The sequence below is a fragment of the Coregonus lavaretus genome (assembly GCF_964263955.1).
Source record: "Coregonus lavaretus genome assembly, contig: HAP1_SCAFFOLD_7645, whole genome shotgun sequence".
Classification (NCBI taxonomy): Eukaryota; Metazoa; Chordata; class Actinopteri; order Salmoniformes; family Salmonidae; genus Coregonus; species Coregonus lavaretus.
In genome coordinates this window covers 6,232-25,514 of record NW_028157703.1, presented here as the reverse complement: position 1 = coordinate 25,514, position 19,283 = coordinate 6,232, and the positions used below count along the sequence as shown (strand labels likewise).

At 47.3% G+C, this 19,283-nt stretch overlaps 1 protein-coding gene across 1 annotated transcript; it reads right to left on the bottom strand.

Moving 5' to 3' along the window:
• Positions 1-1,220: 1,220 nt before the first annotated feature.
• Positions 1,221-18,911, bottom strand: LOC311125046 (calcium and integrin-binding family member 2-like; the record flags this gene model as incomplete). Its single annotated transcript, XM_084199127.1, has 4 exons — positions 1,221-2,562; positions 8,088-8,283; positions 9,454-9,601; positions 18,800-18,911. Coding segments are annotated over 4 exons (478 nt in total), but the record flags the coding sequence as incomplete, so codon positions are not given.
• Between the last annotated feature and the right edge of the window lie 372 nt (positions 18,912-19,283).

Below are 19,283 nucleotides of genomic sequence, written 5' to 3'. Positions count from 1 at the left end.
CGGACCGGCTTAACGACCGACTGCACCACACGACCGACTACACCACAAGACCGACTGCCACCACACGACCGACTGCACCACACGACCGACTGCACCACACGACCGACTGCACCACACGACCGACTGCACCACACGACCGACTGCAACCACACGACCGACGGCACCACAAGACCGACTGCACCATATGACCGACTGCACCACACGACCGACTGCACAACACGACCGACTGCACCACACGACCGACTGCACCACACGACCGACTGCACCACACGACCGACTGCACAACACGAACCGACTGCACCACACGACCGACTGCACCACACGACCGACTGCACAACACGACCGACTGCACCACAAGACCGACTGCACCACAAGACCGACCGGAAAAAACAGTTGAATGGTTGGAATGATTCCCTCTCACCTCCCTATTCCTCGGCTGCGTCCCCATAGTGCTCTGGTCAACAGTAGTGCACTATATAGGGATTAGGGTGCCATTTGTAGTGCACTATATAGGATTAGGGTGCCATTTGGGACGCAGGACTCTTCATCTTCCTTCATGGATTCTCGTCTCTTTGGCTAGTTATTACGCACCTCCCAAGGATAAATCTATTATGTTCAAGAGCGCCACTGTTGAAAACCACCTACTGTCTAGTGTCTACATTCAAACGACTGTCCATTTCTACTAGGTTGGCTTGACTACAGGGTGGGGGTGCAACATGATGTCCCTATCTGGTCTTTAATAGACAGGATAGGTTTCAGTCCAGGGAGATTTAGTGGAGTGTGGCTTGGTGATATCTTATTCCCTAGCCATAATGTTAATGCGCGCATAACACTGGCCGCATGGATAACTCACGGAAGATACATTTACGGCGGGCTTTAACATTTTCGCATTAATAGCATCTTTAACAAGGCCTTGGACAGGGCGCTGGCATTAATTGAAAAATCATTCTTAATCAAACTTCAAAGAAAAAAAACGAGCCAAGATTAAATATTATATAGTTGGTTTGAAAAGGATATTTAGTTTGGGCAAACTACTAGAGCGTGTACAGATTAACTTGATGCAGCCATGCAGATTGGGCACATCATTTGTCATCTTTAGCTAGTTTCATTTTTAGCTCAAGTTAATGTTGCAAGTAAAATGTTATTCCCCAAGGTTGACAGGAAATACCCAGGAGAAGCAATAACATCTTTCAAAAGAAGGTTCATTAAACATTGAAGCAACAGAAAATTCATTTAATCAAGTCTAGACAAATGTTCCATCATACGAAATACTGAAAACGTTTATTTTTTCTTAAGTGAAGTTAACGCCGTTATATCAAGTTGAGAGGCAGAAATAGGTATCAAAGCATAACATAATGGAAGAGCCGATGAGACAGAGAACGGAGCCCTTCCTTCAACTGCAGAACAGTTAGGTAACATTATGATCAGTGGTGTAGTGAAGGGGGAAACGCACGGGGAAGCGCACCTTTCGTACTTTGTGCCGAGCGTTTTTTTTAACCCACCTTTTTGCAGGGAAATATAAAGAGCATTGAAAGCACAGGGAGAGTTACTTTACTCACCGCAGACGGAGATCAGCGTTTCCCCCCCATCACCTATTGGTTATTTACCACTACATCACAGGTTCTGATTGTCATCGTGTTCCAGCAAATACTCAGCACTATACTGGAGTGTAAAATAAAAATCTATTTTGCAATTTATGTAACACTCATGCACTTCGTAAAGATATATTGCATAGCTCTTCAACTGTTTCTGTCCCTTGGTGCTAAAACTGTGCTTGTAATACTTCGTACACTATATATCCTACTTTCTTTTCCGCCGTACACGTCAGACAGAAAATATCTTGTTGTTCGATACGCTTCCACATTGTTGTCAGTCAGAGTCCATTCAATGGATACACTTGAAAAGGTTTAGGTCAGTTCGAAGAAAAAAAGAAAAAAAAATCTGCAAAAGTCCTAAACTTCTAGAAAACTCCTTACGGGTTGTGTAGTGGCTAAGCCCTACAGGTATCAAAATTAGCCCCTCGTTGTACATCAGTTCATTTTCTAGCTCCATTTGGAGTTTGTTTGTGTTTCCATCTTTAACAAGTTACAATTGATTATAAGAGAAAACAATCATGCATTAATGATCTTCTCTTCCGAAATGGAAATGTCTTGTGGTCGATAACGTCCTTCCTATTGAACATGAGTTGGCAAAAAGGCCTGTGCTTCCGAGAAAACCCCCCCCCCCCCCCCCCCCGGGTCCATATTCCTGCAGCTGAAGCCAAACTTTGTTCCACTTTAAATGTGATATTTTGTAAAAAAAAAAAAAACATCGCATCGATCGAAGATAGACTTGGGAAAGATAAGACTTCTCTACTAACGTGTTGGTAGGCACTGTGCTGTACTGAGGTTGAGGTCAGGGGGGTCATTCTGCTGTGGGCGGGGCCACAGAGACTTTGGGAGGAGTCTTCAGGGATGACATCATCAGACGAACCAGAAAGTGACCCCATTCGTCTTCTCCGTCTTCCATTGGTGTCTCGTCGTGGGCGTGGTTACATCATCTCAGATCCGTAGGTGGAACGTGCTGGAAATGGAAATGAAGCACAACACACAGACATACTAAGTCACAGATACAGTAGCTAGTTAGTTAGTTCATTACACAGCTGCATTTACAACAGACGGCATGGGACACCATGGACTCATCCCAAAAAGAAGAAAAAGAATGTGAGGTCTAAAACATGTAATAATAAACATTGATTTTGGAGTGAAGTATCACTTTAACCAGGGGCTGTCTATGATGCAAGTCATTTTGTCAACAGTGGAAGTGGTCTGCTGTTAGAAGTGTTGTCCCCTTATCAACAATAGATACAGTATATCTGCTGACTGGAGACATCCAGCATGACTAACTGGATCTCCCTTTATAAACGTCTGACAGATTCATTCCTGCCATTATTTCACAACTCTCCTCTCCTCTCCTCTCCTCTCCTCTCCTCTCCTCTCCTCTCCTCTCCTCTCCTCTCCTCTCCTCTCCTCTCCTCTCCTCTCCTGTTCATATGCATCGTGTCCCACTCCGGCTGACTTTCAGTTTCAGCTGAGACGTCCAAAAGCCATTTTTTTTGTTGTGTGAGTGAGAAATGGGCTCTTTCCCGAGGAGAGAATCACAGAACAGAACAGAACAGGTCCGCATCCCAAATGGCAGCCTATTCCATACATAAGGCTCGCGCCCTGGTCAAAAGTAGTGCACTATATAGGGAATAGGGTGCCGTTTTGAGCCGCAGCCCCAGCCAGAGCTGTAATACTCCCATTAACCTACAACAGTACTACTCTGCTGCTAATAGAGCTACGTAGAGTGACATAGAGCCACTGTACTGACATTTTTACAAGGCTTGGCCCCGTGAACTAGTAACCAATGTCTCATTGGACCGCGGCTCGGATGACAGCATGATACTGTAACGATGACTTTTTACCCTGCCAAAGATGGAAAATGACAATATTTTGCATGAAGTAATATTAAAGTAGAGAGGGGCCTGCAGGGTCATCCAGACAGGGTATACATCTAATGGCCTGGGGAGATGGACATGAATCCATTACATCTAATGGCCTGGGGAGATGGACATGAATCCATTACATCTAATGGCCTGGGGAGATGGACATGAATCCATTACATCTAATGGCCTGGGGAGATGGACATGAATCCATTACATCTAATGAGCTGGGGAGATGGACATGAATCCATTACATCTAATGGCCTGGGGAGATGGACATGAATCCATTACATCTAATGGCCTGGGGAGATGGACATGAATCCATTACATCTAATGGCCTGGGGAGATGGACATGAATCCATTACATCTAATGGCCTGGGGAGATGGACATGAATCCATTACATCTAATGGCCTGGGGAGATGGACATGAATCCATTACATCTAATGAGCTGGGGAGATGGACATGAATCCATTACATCTAATGGCCTGGGGAGATGGACATGAATCCATTACATCTAATGAGCTGGGGAGATGGCCATGAATCCATTACATCTAATGAGCTGGGGAGATCTGACTGTTGTCCTTAACAGGGATTCTATTCACAACAATGTGTGTCTAAAGTAGAGGTAAATGAACTTGATACGGATCTTCATCTCTGGGGAAAAGGGATCCAGGGGTCTGTACGGGGGTGGGACGGGGTGGTTACCAACGGATCCACAGCCTCCGCCATTCTAATAGGGCATCAGGCCAGTCAGAGTGTTATCAGGCCGGTCAGAGTATTATCAGGTCGGTCAGAGTATTATCAGGCCGGTCAGAGTATTATCAGGCCGGTCAGACTATTATCAGGCCGGTCAGAGTATTATCAGGCCGGTCAGAGTATTATCAGGCCGGTCAGAGTATTATCAGGCCGGTCAGAGTATTATCAGGCCGGTCAGAGTATGATCAGGCCGGTCAGAGTATTATCAGGCCGGTCAGAGTATTATCAGGCCGGTCAGAGTATTCTAAAGATACTGACAGGTTGTCTAAGGACGGAAGATAAAAACCACCAAGTTAATACTGCAATGACATGGTTCTAATACAAGTCTATTAGGAGGGCAGGTCTGGGAGAGATCGAGGCTGGAGGAGAGTCCATCTGCATAGGAGCATCTACTATGGCAGCCCAATTCTGATCTTTTGCCCAATTATTGTCAAAATATCTGATCTGACCAACTAGTGACAAAAGGATCAGGATTGCGCTGCCTGTGTAAACCAGATGTGTTTGTGTGTATGTTTTACGTCTGTTCGTATCTTTTTACTGTAAGCCAAAATGCCAAAAGACACATTTCCCATTCTGTGTAAACAACGGACAAGTCTATCAGCTAGCATGCTAGTAGATACCCATATACTTCCAGTCATTGCGCTAACGCTAGTTAGCATTGGCTCGTGAAACTACCTCTAACTTCCTTCATACTGGACGCAGAGACATAAAAATGGTATCCACAAGTTCATCTGACTCTGGGGAAGTAGATAAATGTAAATGTCTATAACAGCATTCACTCCCCAGACACCTGTTACAGGCAGAGAGGGAGACATGTTGTTGTTTATCTCTGTTTATGTCTTACAGAGCCATCATGTTTATCTGTCGCGGTCTCTGGTTACAGGCAGCATCCTGCCACAAGCCTGACCTGGTTGCCACGGCAACACGCTCCACCAATAAACCATGGAAACCAGGAAGAGTTCAAGCCAATCTACAGCCGGCCCCGTGTGATTGACAGATTTACGGGCCATATCATTGGCCAGCTAAATCAAGCTATCTGGAATGGAATAGGAGAGGTTTTTAGTAGCCAGTTCTTTCCGCCTGGTTTTGGCTCTCAAATGAAAATGATTTACAACACTGTTGATAGATTGATTGGTCCGCAGTAAAAAAGGCTCTGATCAAGCACTATTGGTTCTCTCTCTCCGTGTTTAATCTCAGCCTGAAAGCAGCCGTATGCAGAGCGGCAGAAGTTATCTCTGTCTGAAAGCAGCAGTATGCAGAGCAGCAGAAGTTATCTCTGTCCGAAAGCAGCATTATGCAGAGCAGCAGAAGTGATCTCTGTCTGAAAGCAGCATTATGCAGAGCAGCAGAAGTTATCTCTGTCTGAAAGCAGCATTATGCAGAGCAGCAGAAGTTATCTCTGTCTGAAAGCAGCATTATGCAGAGCAGCAGAAGTTATCTCTGTCTGAAAGCAGCATTATGCAGAGCAGCAGAAGTTATCTCTGTCTGAAAGCCACATTATGCAGAGCAGCAGAAGTTATCTCTGTCTGAAAGCAGCATTATGCAGAGCAGCAGAAGTGATCTCTGTCTGAAAGCAGCATTATGCAGAGCAGCAGAGGTTATCTCTGTCTGAAAGCAGCATTATGCAGAGCAGCAGAAGTTATCTCTGTCTGAAAGCAGCATTATGCAGAGCAGCAGAAGTTATCTCTGTCTGAAAGCAGCATTATGCAGAGCAGCAGAAGTTATCTCTGTCTGAAAGCCACATTATGCAGAGCAGCAGAAGTTATCTCTGTCTGAAAGCCACATTATGCAGAGCAGCAGAAGTTATCTCTGTCTGAAAGCAGCATTATGCAGAGCAGCAGAAGTTATCTCTGTCTGAAAGCAGCATTATGCAGAGCAGCAGAAGTTATCTCTGTCTGAAAGCCACATTATGCAGAGCAGCAGAAGTTATCTCTGTCTGAAAGCAGCATTATGCAGAGCAGCAGAAGTTATCTCTTTCTGAAAGCAGCATTATGCAGAGCAGCAGAAGTTATCTCTGTCTGAAAGCAGCCGTATGCAGAGCAGCAGAAGCTATCTCTGTCTGAAAGCAACATTATGCAGAGCAGAACATAGAGGTCCACTCACTAGAAGATTCTGCTGTGCTCAGTCTGGCAGAAAGACAGCTTTTCTGTTGTACCCTAAAACCCTGCATCCATAGTTTGATAAACAAGACCGCGCTAGCCTTGGCGTCTGAGCTAAAGCCTTGGCATTATTTCTTAACGTCTCTAGGTAAGATTCCTTATCACACACTAGCCTGACTCACCAAACCACCTCCATCACATTATACACTAGCCTGACTCACCAAACCACCTCCATCACATTATATACTAGCCTGCCTCACCAAACCACCTCCATCACATTATACACTAGCCTGCCTCACCAAACCACCTCCATCACATTATACACTAGCCTGACTCACCAAACCACCTCCATCACATTATACACTAGCCTGACTCACCAAACCACCTCCATCACATTATACACTAGCCTGACTCACCAAACCATCTCCATCACATTATACACTAGCCTGACTCACCAAACCACCTCCATCACATTATACACTAGCCTGACTCACCAAACCACATTATACACTAGCCTGACTCACCAAACCACCTCCATCACATTATACACTAGCCTGACTCACCAAACCACCTCCATCACATTATACACTAGCCTGACTCACCAAACCACCTCCATCACATTATACACTAGCCTGACTCACCAAACCATCTCCATCACATTATACACTAGCCTGACTCACCAAACCACCTCCATCACATTATACACTAGCCTGACTCACCAAACCACCTCCATCACATTATACACTAGCCTGACTCACCAAACCACCTCCATCACATTATACACTAGCCTGACTCACCAAACCACCTCCATCACATTATACACTAGCCTGACTCACCAAACCACCTCCATCACATTATACACTAGCCTGACTCACCAAACCACCTCCATCACATTATACACTGGCCTGACTCACCAAACCACCTCCATCACATTATACACTAGCCTGACTCACCATACCACCTCCATCACATTATACACTAGCCTGACTCACCAAACCACCTCCATCACATTATACACATTATACACTAGCCTGACTCACCAAACCACCTCCATCACATTATACACTAGCCTGACTCACCAAACCACCTCCATCACATTATACACTAGCCTGACTCACCAAACCATCTCCATCACATTATACACTAGCCTGACTCAACAAACCACCTTCATCACATTATACACTAGCCTGACTCACCAAACCACCTCCATCACATTATACACTAGCCTGACTCACCAAACCACCTCCATCACATTATACACTAGCCTGACTCACCAAACCACCTCCATCACATTATACACTAGCCTGACTCACCAAACCACCTCCATCACATTATACACTAGCCTGACTCACCAAACCACCTCCATCACATTATACACTAGCCTGACTCACCAAACCACCTCCATCACATTATACACTAGCCTGACTCACCAAACCACCTCCATCACATTATACACTAGCCTGACTCACCAAACCACCTCCATCACATTATACACTAGCCTGACTCACCAAACCACCTCCATCACATTATACACTAGCCTGCCTCACCAAACCACCTCCATCACATTATACACTAGCCTGACTCACCAAACCACCTCCATCACATTATACGCTAGCCTGACTCACCAAACCACCTCCATCACATTATACACTAGCCTGACTCACCAAACCACCTCCATCACATTATACGCTAGCCTGACTCACCAAACCATATGACTCATACCCCCTTCGTGATCTAACACGTCTCCTTTTACTCCATTATCATGTACCTTAGAAAGTCTGGAGCTTTGGAGATCATGTTCTCAAAGTCAGAGAAGGAGAGCTTGCTGTCCCCGTCCAGGTCAGCCTCCTCCATGGCCTTGCTACAGACCAGGTTGACCTCTTCGGGGGTCAGCTCTCCTTTAGTCAGCCGGTTCAACGTCTTCTCCAGGTCCTCCTTACACAGGAAGTTATCCACGTTGAAATCTGACACACAGGAAGAGGAAGAGATTAAAAACAATGGGTGAAAGGAAAATTAAGAGATTAAAAAATGGTTTGAATGGCGCAGGACAGAATGGGTTGGAAGCAGTTTGCCGATGGCCTTTGTTCCACAAGGAATTCAAAAAGCCTAACTAAATAAGTAACTAAATAAGTAACTAAATAAGTAACTAACCAAGTAACTAAATAAGTAACTAACCAAGTAACTAAATAAGTAACTAAATAAGTAACTAGGTAAGCAAGATAAAACAGAGTAAGTACGAGTCAGATTCCTAGTTGTCATCATGGCTCTGGTGCTATGAGTACTTGTATAACAAAACAAACAAACATACAGACAGACACTCAGACACTCAGACAGACAGAGAGAAGACAGACACGCAGACAGACAGAGAGAAGACAGACACGCAGACAGACAGAAGACAGACAGACACTCAGACAGACAGACACTCAGACAGACAGACACTCAGACAGACAGACAGAAGACAGACAGACAGACACTCAGACAGACAGAAGACAGACACGCAGACAGACAGAAGACAGACAGACACTCAGACAGACAGACACTCAGACAGACAAGACAGAAGACAGACACGCAGACAGACAGAAGACAGACAGACACTCAGACAGACAGACACTCAGACAGACAGACAGACAGACAGAAGACAGACAGACAGACACTCAGACAGACAGACAGAAGACAGACACACAGACAGACAGACAGACAGACAGACACTCAGACAGAAGACACTCAGACAGACAGACAGAAGACACTCAGACAGACAGACAGAAGACACTCAGACAGACAGACAGACAGACAGACACTCAGACAGACAGACACTCAGACAGACAGACAGACCTAAAGACAGACAGACACTCAGACAGACAGACACTCAGACAGACAGACAGACCTAAAGACAGACAGACAGACAGACAGACAGACACTCAGACAGACAGACCTATAGACAGACAGACAGACAGACAGACAGACAGACAGACACTCAGACAGACAGACCTATAGACAGACAGACAGACAGACAGACCTAAAGACAGACAGACAGACAGACACTCAGACAGACAGACCTAAAGACAGACAGACAGAATAAACACACTCTCAGACAGTGACTCCATAGGAGACATACTAGTCTACTCGGTACTAACCATAGATTTTAAAAGCGTATATGGTCTTCAGTTCTCTTGGAGCAGTTTCACAGAGAGCTGAGAACATGTCTACAAAGTCGTTGAAGCTCAAGTTGCCTTGTCCGTCCTCAGAGAAGACTTCCACGATGCGGTTTCTGAAAGGGTTCTCCTGTATAGGTATGAAGGAGCACAGGGACAGGAACAGACTGAGTCAGTACTGTATGCAGGGCATTATGGGTATCGTAGTAGATCATGAGTGAGTCAGTACTGTTACCGGGGCATTATGGGTATCGTAGTAGATCATGAGTGAGTCAGTACTGTTACCGGGGCATTATGGGTATTGTAGTAGATCATGAGTGAGTCAGTACCGTATATGGGGCATTATGGGTATTGTAGTACATCATGCTACAGGTACTACTAAGACGAATATGGAGTCTCAACCATGACTGACATGTAAATCGATGTAAAGTGCTGTGTCCCATTCTACTGTGTCTGTGTCCCACTATAGCCGATCTTTATGAGGTCAGTAGGTGACAGAACAGCCTGTCACGATCGTCAAGCATAGAGGAGGACCAAGGCGCAGCGTGTGCAAAATACATCTCTTTATTTTGGAAGAGAGAAAAACACGAAACCGAACACTATCCAAAACTTACAAAACAACAAACGACCGTGAAGCTAAATAACGTAAGTGCACAGACTAGCAACAAACGTACCACATAGACAATTACCCACAAACACATGATGCCCATGGCTGCCTTAAATATGGCTCCCAATTAGAGACAATAAACCACAGCTGTCTCCAATTGAGAACCAATCCAGGCAGCCATCAACATACAAACACCTAGACAAGACATTACCCCATTAAACCTACAAACCCCTAGACAAACCAAAACACATACTTCACCATGTCACACCCTGACCTAACTAAAATATGAATGAAAACAAAGATAACTAAGGCCAGGGTGTGACATAACCCCCCCCTTAAGGTGCGAACTCCGGGCGCACCAGCATAAAGTCTAGGGGAGGGTCTGGGTGGGCGTCTGTCCACGGTGGCGGCTCTGGCACTGGTCGTGGTCCCCACCCCACCATAGTCACTACCCGCTTTCGTAGCCTCCTCCCAATGACCACCCTCCAACTTAACCCCACTGGATTAAGGGGCAGCACCGGACTAAGGGGCAGCACCAGGATAAGGAGCAGCACCAGGATAAGGGGCAGCACCGGACTAAGGGGCAGCACCGGGCTAAGGGGCAGCACCGGACTAAGGGGCAGCACCGGACTAAGGGGCAGCACCGGACTGAATGGCGGATCCTGGCTGGCTGGCTCTGGCGGATCCTGGCTGGCTGGCGGATCCTGGCTGGACGGCTCTGGCGGATCCCGGCTGGACGGCTCTGGCGGATCCTGGCTGGACGGCTCTGGCGGATCCTGGCTGGACGGCTCTGGCGGATTCTGGCTGGACGGCTCTGGCGGATCCTGGCTGGACGGCTCATGGCTGGCTGACGGATCTGGCTGCTCATGGCTGGCTGACGGATCTGGCTGCTCATGGCTGGCTGACGGATCTGGCTGCTCATGGCTGGCTGACGGATCTGGCTGCTCATGGCTGGCTGAAGGATCTGGCTGCTCATGGCTGGCTGACGGATCTGGCTGCTCATGGCTGGCTGACGGATCTGGCTGCTCATGGCTGGCTGAAGGATCTGGCTGCTCATGGCTGGCTGACGGATCTGGCTGCTCATGGCTGGCTGACGGATCTGGCTGCTCATGGCTGGCGGAAGGCTCTGGCTGATCCTGTCTGGCGGAAGGCTCTGGCTGATCCTGTCTGGCGGAAGGCTCTGGCTGATCCTGTCTGGCGGAAGGCTCTGGCTGATCCTGTCTGGCGGAAGGCTCTAGCGGCTCCTGTCTGGCGGAAGGCTTTAGCGGCTCCGGTCTGGCGGACGGCTCTGAAGGCTCATGGCAGACGGGCGGCTTAGCAGGCTCAGTACAGACGGGCAGTTCATGCAGCGCTTGGCAGACGGACAGTTCAGACGGCGTTGGGCAGACGGGCAGTTCAGGCGCCATTAGGCAGACGGCAGACTCTGGCCGGCCGAGACGCCCTATAGGCCTGGTGCGTGGTGCCGGAACTGGAGGTACCGGGCTGAGGACACGCATCTCAGGTCTAGTGCGGGGAGAAGGAACAGGGCATGCTGGACCCTGGGGACGCACATAAGGCCTAGTGCGTGGTGCCGGAACTGGTGGTCCCGGGCTGAGGACACGCATCTCAGGGCTAGTGCGGGGAGCAGCAACAGGACGCACAGGACTCTGGGGACACACAGGAGGCTTGGTGCGTGGTGTAGGCACTGGTGGTACTGGGCTGGAGCGGGGAGGTGGCGCCGGAAATACCGGACCGTGCAGGCTTACTGGCTCCCTTGAGCACTGAGCCTGCCCAACCTTACCTGGTTGTATGCTCCCCGTCGCCCGACCAGTACGGGAAGGTGGAATAACCCGCACCGGGCTATGTAGGCGAACCGGGGACACCATGCGTAAGGCTGGTGCCATGTAAGCCGGCCCGAGGAGACGCACTGGTGGCCAGATGCGTTGGGCCGGCTTCATGACATCCGGCTCAACGCTCAATCTAGCCCGGCCGATACGTGGAGCTGGAATGTACCGAACCGGGCTATGCACGCGTACAGGAGACACCATGCGCTCTACTGCGTAACACGGTGTCTGCCCGTACTCTCGCTCTCCACGGTAAGTACAGGGAGTAGGCGCAGGTCTCCTACCTGACTTCGCCACACTCCCTTTAAGGCCCCCCCCAAGAAATTTTTGGCTAGTGCTCACGGGCTTCCAGCCTTGCCTCCGTGCTGCCTCCTCATATCGCCTCCTCTCGGCTTTAGCTGCCTCCAGCTCTTCACGAGGGCGGCGAACTTCTCCCGGTTGTGCCCAAGGACCCTTTCCATCCAGTATCTCCTCCCATGTCCATGAATCCTGTGTAGGTGGGTCCTGTTGCCGCTTGACACGCCGCTTGGTCCTAGATTGGTGGGTAATTCTGTCACGATCGTCAAGCATAGAGGAGGACCAAGGCGCAGCGTGTGCAAAATACATCTCTTTATTTTGGAAGAGAGAAAAACACGAAACCGAACACTATCCAAAACTTACAAAACAACAAACGACCGTGAAGCTAAATAACGTAAGTGCACAGACTAGCAACAAACGTACCACATAGACAATTACCCACAAACACATGATGCCCATGGCTGCCTTAAATATGGCTCCCAATTAGAGACAATAAACCACAGCTGTCTCCAATTGAGAACCAATCCAGGCAGCCATCAACATACAAACACCTAGACAAGACATTACCCCATTAAACCTACAAACCCCTAGACAAACCAAAACACATACTTCACCATGTCACACCCTGACCTAACTAAAATATGAATGAAAACAAAGATAACTAAGGCCAGGGTGTGACACAGCCCCAGACATCACACAGTGCAGATGCAAAGTTTGGTAACAGAATGACAGCACCAACAGCACAAACCGTCATTCTGTTACCAAACTCTGCATCTGCACTGTTCAAGTAAAGGTGTTTTTGTCTAAATCTTCTGTGGAAATTGTTAAAAGTAGTCCTTGTGCATAGAGTTGTACGGTTTGTTTAACTTTGCAATTTTTGTTTGACATACATTTTAAATTGAAAAATCTCAGCATCATTCTGTTAGTGGAATTGCCCTCAATCATCTTACAAGCCTTTTTAAACCTAAAAGCACCAACTGGGGTCATTTTAGAACCCAAATTGGTAATGACAAGCAGCAACACTTTTAATTTTATTAACCTTCTGTAGCACAAGTAAATGGTTTAAATTCCCCAAAAGAAGCGTATATTTTTAACTGTTCACAGACTTATAGTCAAAAATTGAAGTTTCAAAATAGACGTTTGTGTATGTGTTGATATTCTGATCAATTTCCCCCATCGCCAAATGTTATGAACATTTGTCTGCTATTAATTCAAAGTGTTGTGTTTCTGTGATACTCAAGAGGCTGAGAAATTGGCGACATCCCGGTACGACCTAAAATGGCCACCGATATGGGCGACATCCCGGTACGACCTAAGATGGCCACCGATATGGGCGACATCCCGGTACGACCTAAGATGGCCACCGATATGGGCGACATCCCGGTACGACCTAAGATGGCCACCGATATGGGCGACATCCCGGTACGACCTAAGATGGCCACCGATATGGGCGACATCCCGGTACGACCTAAGATGGCCACCGATATGGGCGACATCCCGGTACGACCTAAGATGGCCACCGATATGGGCGACGGTGCCATCAGACCACTAGCTCATACTTTGGAACGCTATGGGCTATCAACTCAGTTCCAATTAAGTTTGACTTGGTATAGAGACATTGACTGAAAGCTAAATATGTATTTACATTTGAATAACGTGTGTTCTTTTTTAGTTGTAGGTGCTGCCACGCCCCCCCCCAGGGGCTAAATCTGGGGTGGCTCCACATCTATATATCTACAGGGTACATACATCTACCTCTGTACCAAATGTGGTGCTTTTATCACAAAGTGCACTATTGAGTCAGCATTTACAGCTTCACTGCACCACTAGTATACAAAAGAGAGATTGTTTCATTCCTCCATATTAACACAGAAATCATGGTAAATGCTGTTTTTTTTTTTGTCAGCAATTAGTTGCTTGACAAAGTCCTTTCAGAAAGATTTAAAAAAAAAGGGTCAACATTTACCCCTGTTGGCGCTTTGAAGGTTAACGCACACATGCATGTACACAGGCGCACACACACACACACACACACACACACACACACACAAACACACACACACACACTACTCTATGTCCCATTCATTAGCTAGACCAGGGTACAGTACACAGCAGTGTCTCTAGGTCCTGTTATAAATCCACCCACAGCATCCTGGAGGCTAGGTTAAGCTAGGCTAATTAATGCAGACATCTGTGCAGGTGAGGCGTCGATTTACGACCTGGTGGCCTTTGGGCGACCATTTTGGCTCTGCCTGTTGTCAGAGGACCATCATTCACCGCTGAGCGGTCCCCCGGTCGCTGGGAGCTTTACGCCCCTGTTACTGGTACCGTGACTGTAGAGCTCTGGTCAAAAGTAGTGCACTATGTAGGGAATAGGGTGCCATTTGGGATGCAGTTCATGTCTCTAGTATGAATGGGTTACAGATACTCCCTCTACACCCGTCCCCTCCCCATGGGGAACATGTTGGAGATGTTATAGCGCCATTAGAGGGTTCTGTGAAGTGACGTGTGAATGATCCACAGAGGATGGAGGGGTGTTGTTCAGCCTATTGCCAGTGATTCGCTAGGCTCTGATGTTATCGGTATTGGAAAAGCCATACAATATTTGGTTACATAAAGACTGATTTATGCTCCCAACAGTATAATGAATGCTGCAACGGTAGCCCAACCAATATTCTACAGTATGTTTACTGAGCATTGTGTGATTACAGATCGTGATTTATTAAAAGAAGAACTCAGACGACCAATCTGACTATTTTTCAAACGATGCAAGAAAAATAAAAGTGGCATGATTTCTTAAAACTCACATGAAAAATCTTATGTCACTGTTTCTCTGTAAGTTGCTTGACTCAACAATATCACCATAGACTGAGTCCCTGTTCTCTCTCTCCTCTGTTTAAATGACCCTGTCGGTCTTGACTCAACAATATCACCATAGACTGAGTCTCTGTTCTCTCTCTCCTCTGTTTAAATGACCCTGTCGGTCTGTGCATGGGCTCTGGTGAGTGGGCTGTGCACTGCCGGGCTAGCTGGATGGAGGGATGGAGGGATGGAGGGATGGAGGGATGGAAGGATGGAAGGATGGAGGGATGGAGGGATGGAGGGATGGAGAGATGGAGGGATGGAGGGATGGAGGGATGGAGGGATGGAGGGGTAGAGGGATGGAGGGATGGAAGGATGGAAGGATGGAGGGATGGAGGGATGGAGGGATGGAGGGATGGAAGGATGGAGGGGTAGAAGGATGGAGGGATGGAGGGATGGAGGGGTAGAGGGATGGAGGGATGGAGGGATGGAAGGATGGAGGGATGGAAGGATGGAGGGATGGAGGGATGGAGGGATGGAGGGATGGAAGGATGGAAGGATGGAGGGATGGAAGGATGGAGGGATGGAGGGATGGAGGGATGGAAGGATGGAGGGGTAGAGGGATGGAGGGATGGAGGGATGGAGGGATGGAGAGATGGAGGGATGGAAGGATGGAGGGGTAGAAGGATGGAGGGATGGAGGGATGGAGGGGTAGAGGGATGGAGGGATGGAAGGATGGAGGGATGGAGGGATGGAAGGATGGAGGGGTAGAGGGATGGAAGGATGGAGGGATGGAGGGAAGGAGGGATGGAGGGGTAGAGGGATGGAGGGATGGAGGGGTGGAGGGGAGGAGGGATGGAGGGAAGGAGGGATGGAGGGGTAGAGGGATGGAGGGAAGGAGGGATGGAGGGATGGAGGGAAGGAGGGATGGAGGGGTAGAGGGATGGAGGGATGGAAGGATGGAGGGATGGAGGGATGGAAGGATGGAGGGAAGGAGGGATGGAGGGATGGAAGGATGGAGGGATGGAAGGATGGAAGGATGGAGGGATGGAGGGATGGAGGGATGGAGGGTGAATGGATGGAGGGATGGAGGGATGGAGGGTGAATGGATGGAGGGTGAATGGATGGAGGGATGGAGGGATGGAGGGTGAATGGATGGAGGGTGAATGGATGGAGGGATGGAGGGATGGAGGGTGAATGGATGGAGGGATGGAGGGATGGAGGATAGAGGGATGGAGGGTGAATGGATGGAGGGATGGAGGGATGGAGGGTGAATGGAATGCTGCTCACCAGGAAACAGCCTTAACACATCACAGCAGTAATGATCACATGAATCCTCACTGTTACCAAGCAACTATCTACTGCTCCATATCACCACACTGTTACCAAGCAACTATCTACTGCTCCATATCACCTCACTGTTACCAAGCAACTATCTACTGCTCCATATCACCTCACTGTTACCAAGCAACTATCTACTGCTCCATATCACCTCACTGTTACCAAGCAACTATCTACTGCTCCTTATCACCTCCCTGTTACCAAGCAACTATCTACTGCTCTATATCACCTCACTGTTACCAAGCAACTATCTACTGCTCCATATCACCACACTGTTACCAAGCAACTATCTACTGCTCCATATCACCTCACTGTTACCAAGCAACTATCTACTGCTCCATATCACCTCCCTGTTACCAAGCAACTATCTACTGCTCCATATCACCTCACTGTTACCAAGCAACTATCTACTGCTCTATATCACCTCACTGGACCAAGCAACTATCTACTGCTCTATATCACCTCACTTTTACCAAGCAACTATCTACTGCTCCATACAGTATCATCTCACTGTTACCAAGCAACTATCTACTGCTCCATATCATCTCACTGTTACCAAGCAACTATCTACTGCTCCATACAGTATCACCTCCCTGTTACCAAGCAACTATCTACTGCTCCATATCATCTCACTGTTACCAAGCAACTATATACTGCTCCATATCATCTCACTGTAACCAAGCAACTATCTACTGCTCCATACAGTATCACCTCCCTGTTACCAAGCAACTATTATTGCTCCATATCACCTCACTGTTACCAAGCAACTATCTATTGCTCCATATCACCTCACTGTCACCAAGCAACTATCTAATGGCCCATATCACCTCACTGTTACCAAGCAACTATCTACTGCTTGCTCCATACAGTATCACCTCCCTGTTACCAAGCAACTATCTACTGCTCCATACAGTATCACCTCACTGTAACCAAGCAACTATCTACTGCTCCATATCACCTCACTGTTACCAAGCAACTATCTATTGCTCCATATCACCTCACTGTTACCAAGCAACTATCTAATGGCCCATATCACCTCACTGTTAGCAAGCAACTATCTACTGCTTGCTCCATACAGTATCACCTCCCTGTTACCAAGCAACTATCTACTGCTCCATACAGTATCACCTCACTGTAACCAAGCAACTATCTACTGCTCCATACAGTATCACCTCCCTGTTACCAAGCAACTATCTACTGCTCCATTTCACCTCCCTGTGACCAAGCAACTATCTACTGCTCCATATCACCTCACTGTTACCAAGCAACTATCTACTGCTCCATATCACCTCACTGTTACCAAGCAACTATCTACTGCTCCATATCACCTCACTGTTACCAAGCAACTATCTACTGCTCCATATCACCTCACTGTTACCAAGCAACTATCTACTGCTCCATATCACCTCCCTGTTACCAAGCAACTATCTACTGCTTCATATCACCTCACTGTTACCAAGCAACTATCTACTGCTTCATATCACCTCACTGTTACCAAGCAACTATCTACTGCTCCATATCACCTCACTGTTACCAAGCAACTATCTACTGCTCCATATCACCTCCCTGTTACCAAGCAACTATCTACTGCTTCATATCACCTCACTGTTACCAAGCAACTATCTACTGCTCCATATCACCTCACTGTTACCAAGCAACTATCTACTGCTCCATATCACCTCCCTGTTACCAAGCAACTATCTACTGCTCTATATCACCTTCCTGTTACCAAGCAACTATCTACTGCTCCATATCACCTCACTGTTACCAAGCAACTATCTACTGCTCCATATCACCTCACTGTTACCAAGCAACTATCTACTGCTCCATATCACCTCCCTGTCACCAAGCAACTATCTACTGCTCCATATCACCTCCCTGTTACCAAGCAACTATCTACTGCTCCATACAGTATCACCTCCCTGTTACCAAGCAACTATCTACTGCTTCATATCACCTCACTGTTACCAAGCAACTATCTACTGCTCCATATCACCTCACTGTTACCAAGCAACTATCTACTGCTCCATATCACCTCCCTGTCACCAAGCAACTATCTACTGCTCTATATCACCTTCCTGTTACCAAGCAACTATCTACTGCTCCATATCACCTCACTGTTACCAAGCAACTATCTACTGCTCCATATCACCTCACTGTTACCAAGCAACTATCTACTGCTCCATATCACCTTACTGGTTAAGCTTAATGTCTTACAATAACAGAGGGCTAAAGAGATTAGTTCTACATTAGATTTACCAGCTCATAAAACATACAGGTGGTGTGTATAAAATAGCCTAGTAGCCAGTCAGATAACTCAGAAGAATATATCATTTAACTCTGAACTTTAAGTTCATTTTAAGAGCTAAATATTTACACTTAACTGACATTAACAGAGCCTCACAAATGAGTATCAATATCACAACAACAAAAACAACAGAATGTCAGAACCACTTACCTTTAGTTCTGGCATGCTGACGATGAGTACCAGGGGGAGTGTGATGTCAGGCTGGTTGGTGTAGTCCAGCGGAACTAGATGAGGAGCCAGCTCATGGAATCTCCCATGTAACCTAGACCACAGACAGGAGAAGGTTAGGAAACATCCACACGCATTAACCCTATGGATTGGCTCTTTTGTTTTACAAGGCAGGAGAAGTTTAGCCTGGTCCGAGGTATTTTTTTGTGCTGTCATGACGATGACCGTCGGAGTTAGCTGTACAGCATAAACAGATCTGGGACCAAGCTAGAGAAATGCAGAGCCATTATGGACATCACATGCAGCGGTATAGCATCAGTACAGTCGACACAATCGGTCATAAGTATATTCACATACAGTACATGGCGCTGCTTATCTTTTCCATTCATTCTGGAGTGAAACGTACAGCTGTAGCTACACAACAGATGAGCTGGGAAGGTGGACTTTTCTCACACATTCCTGACAC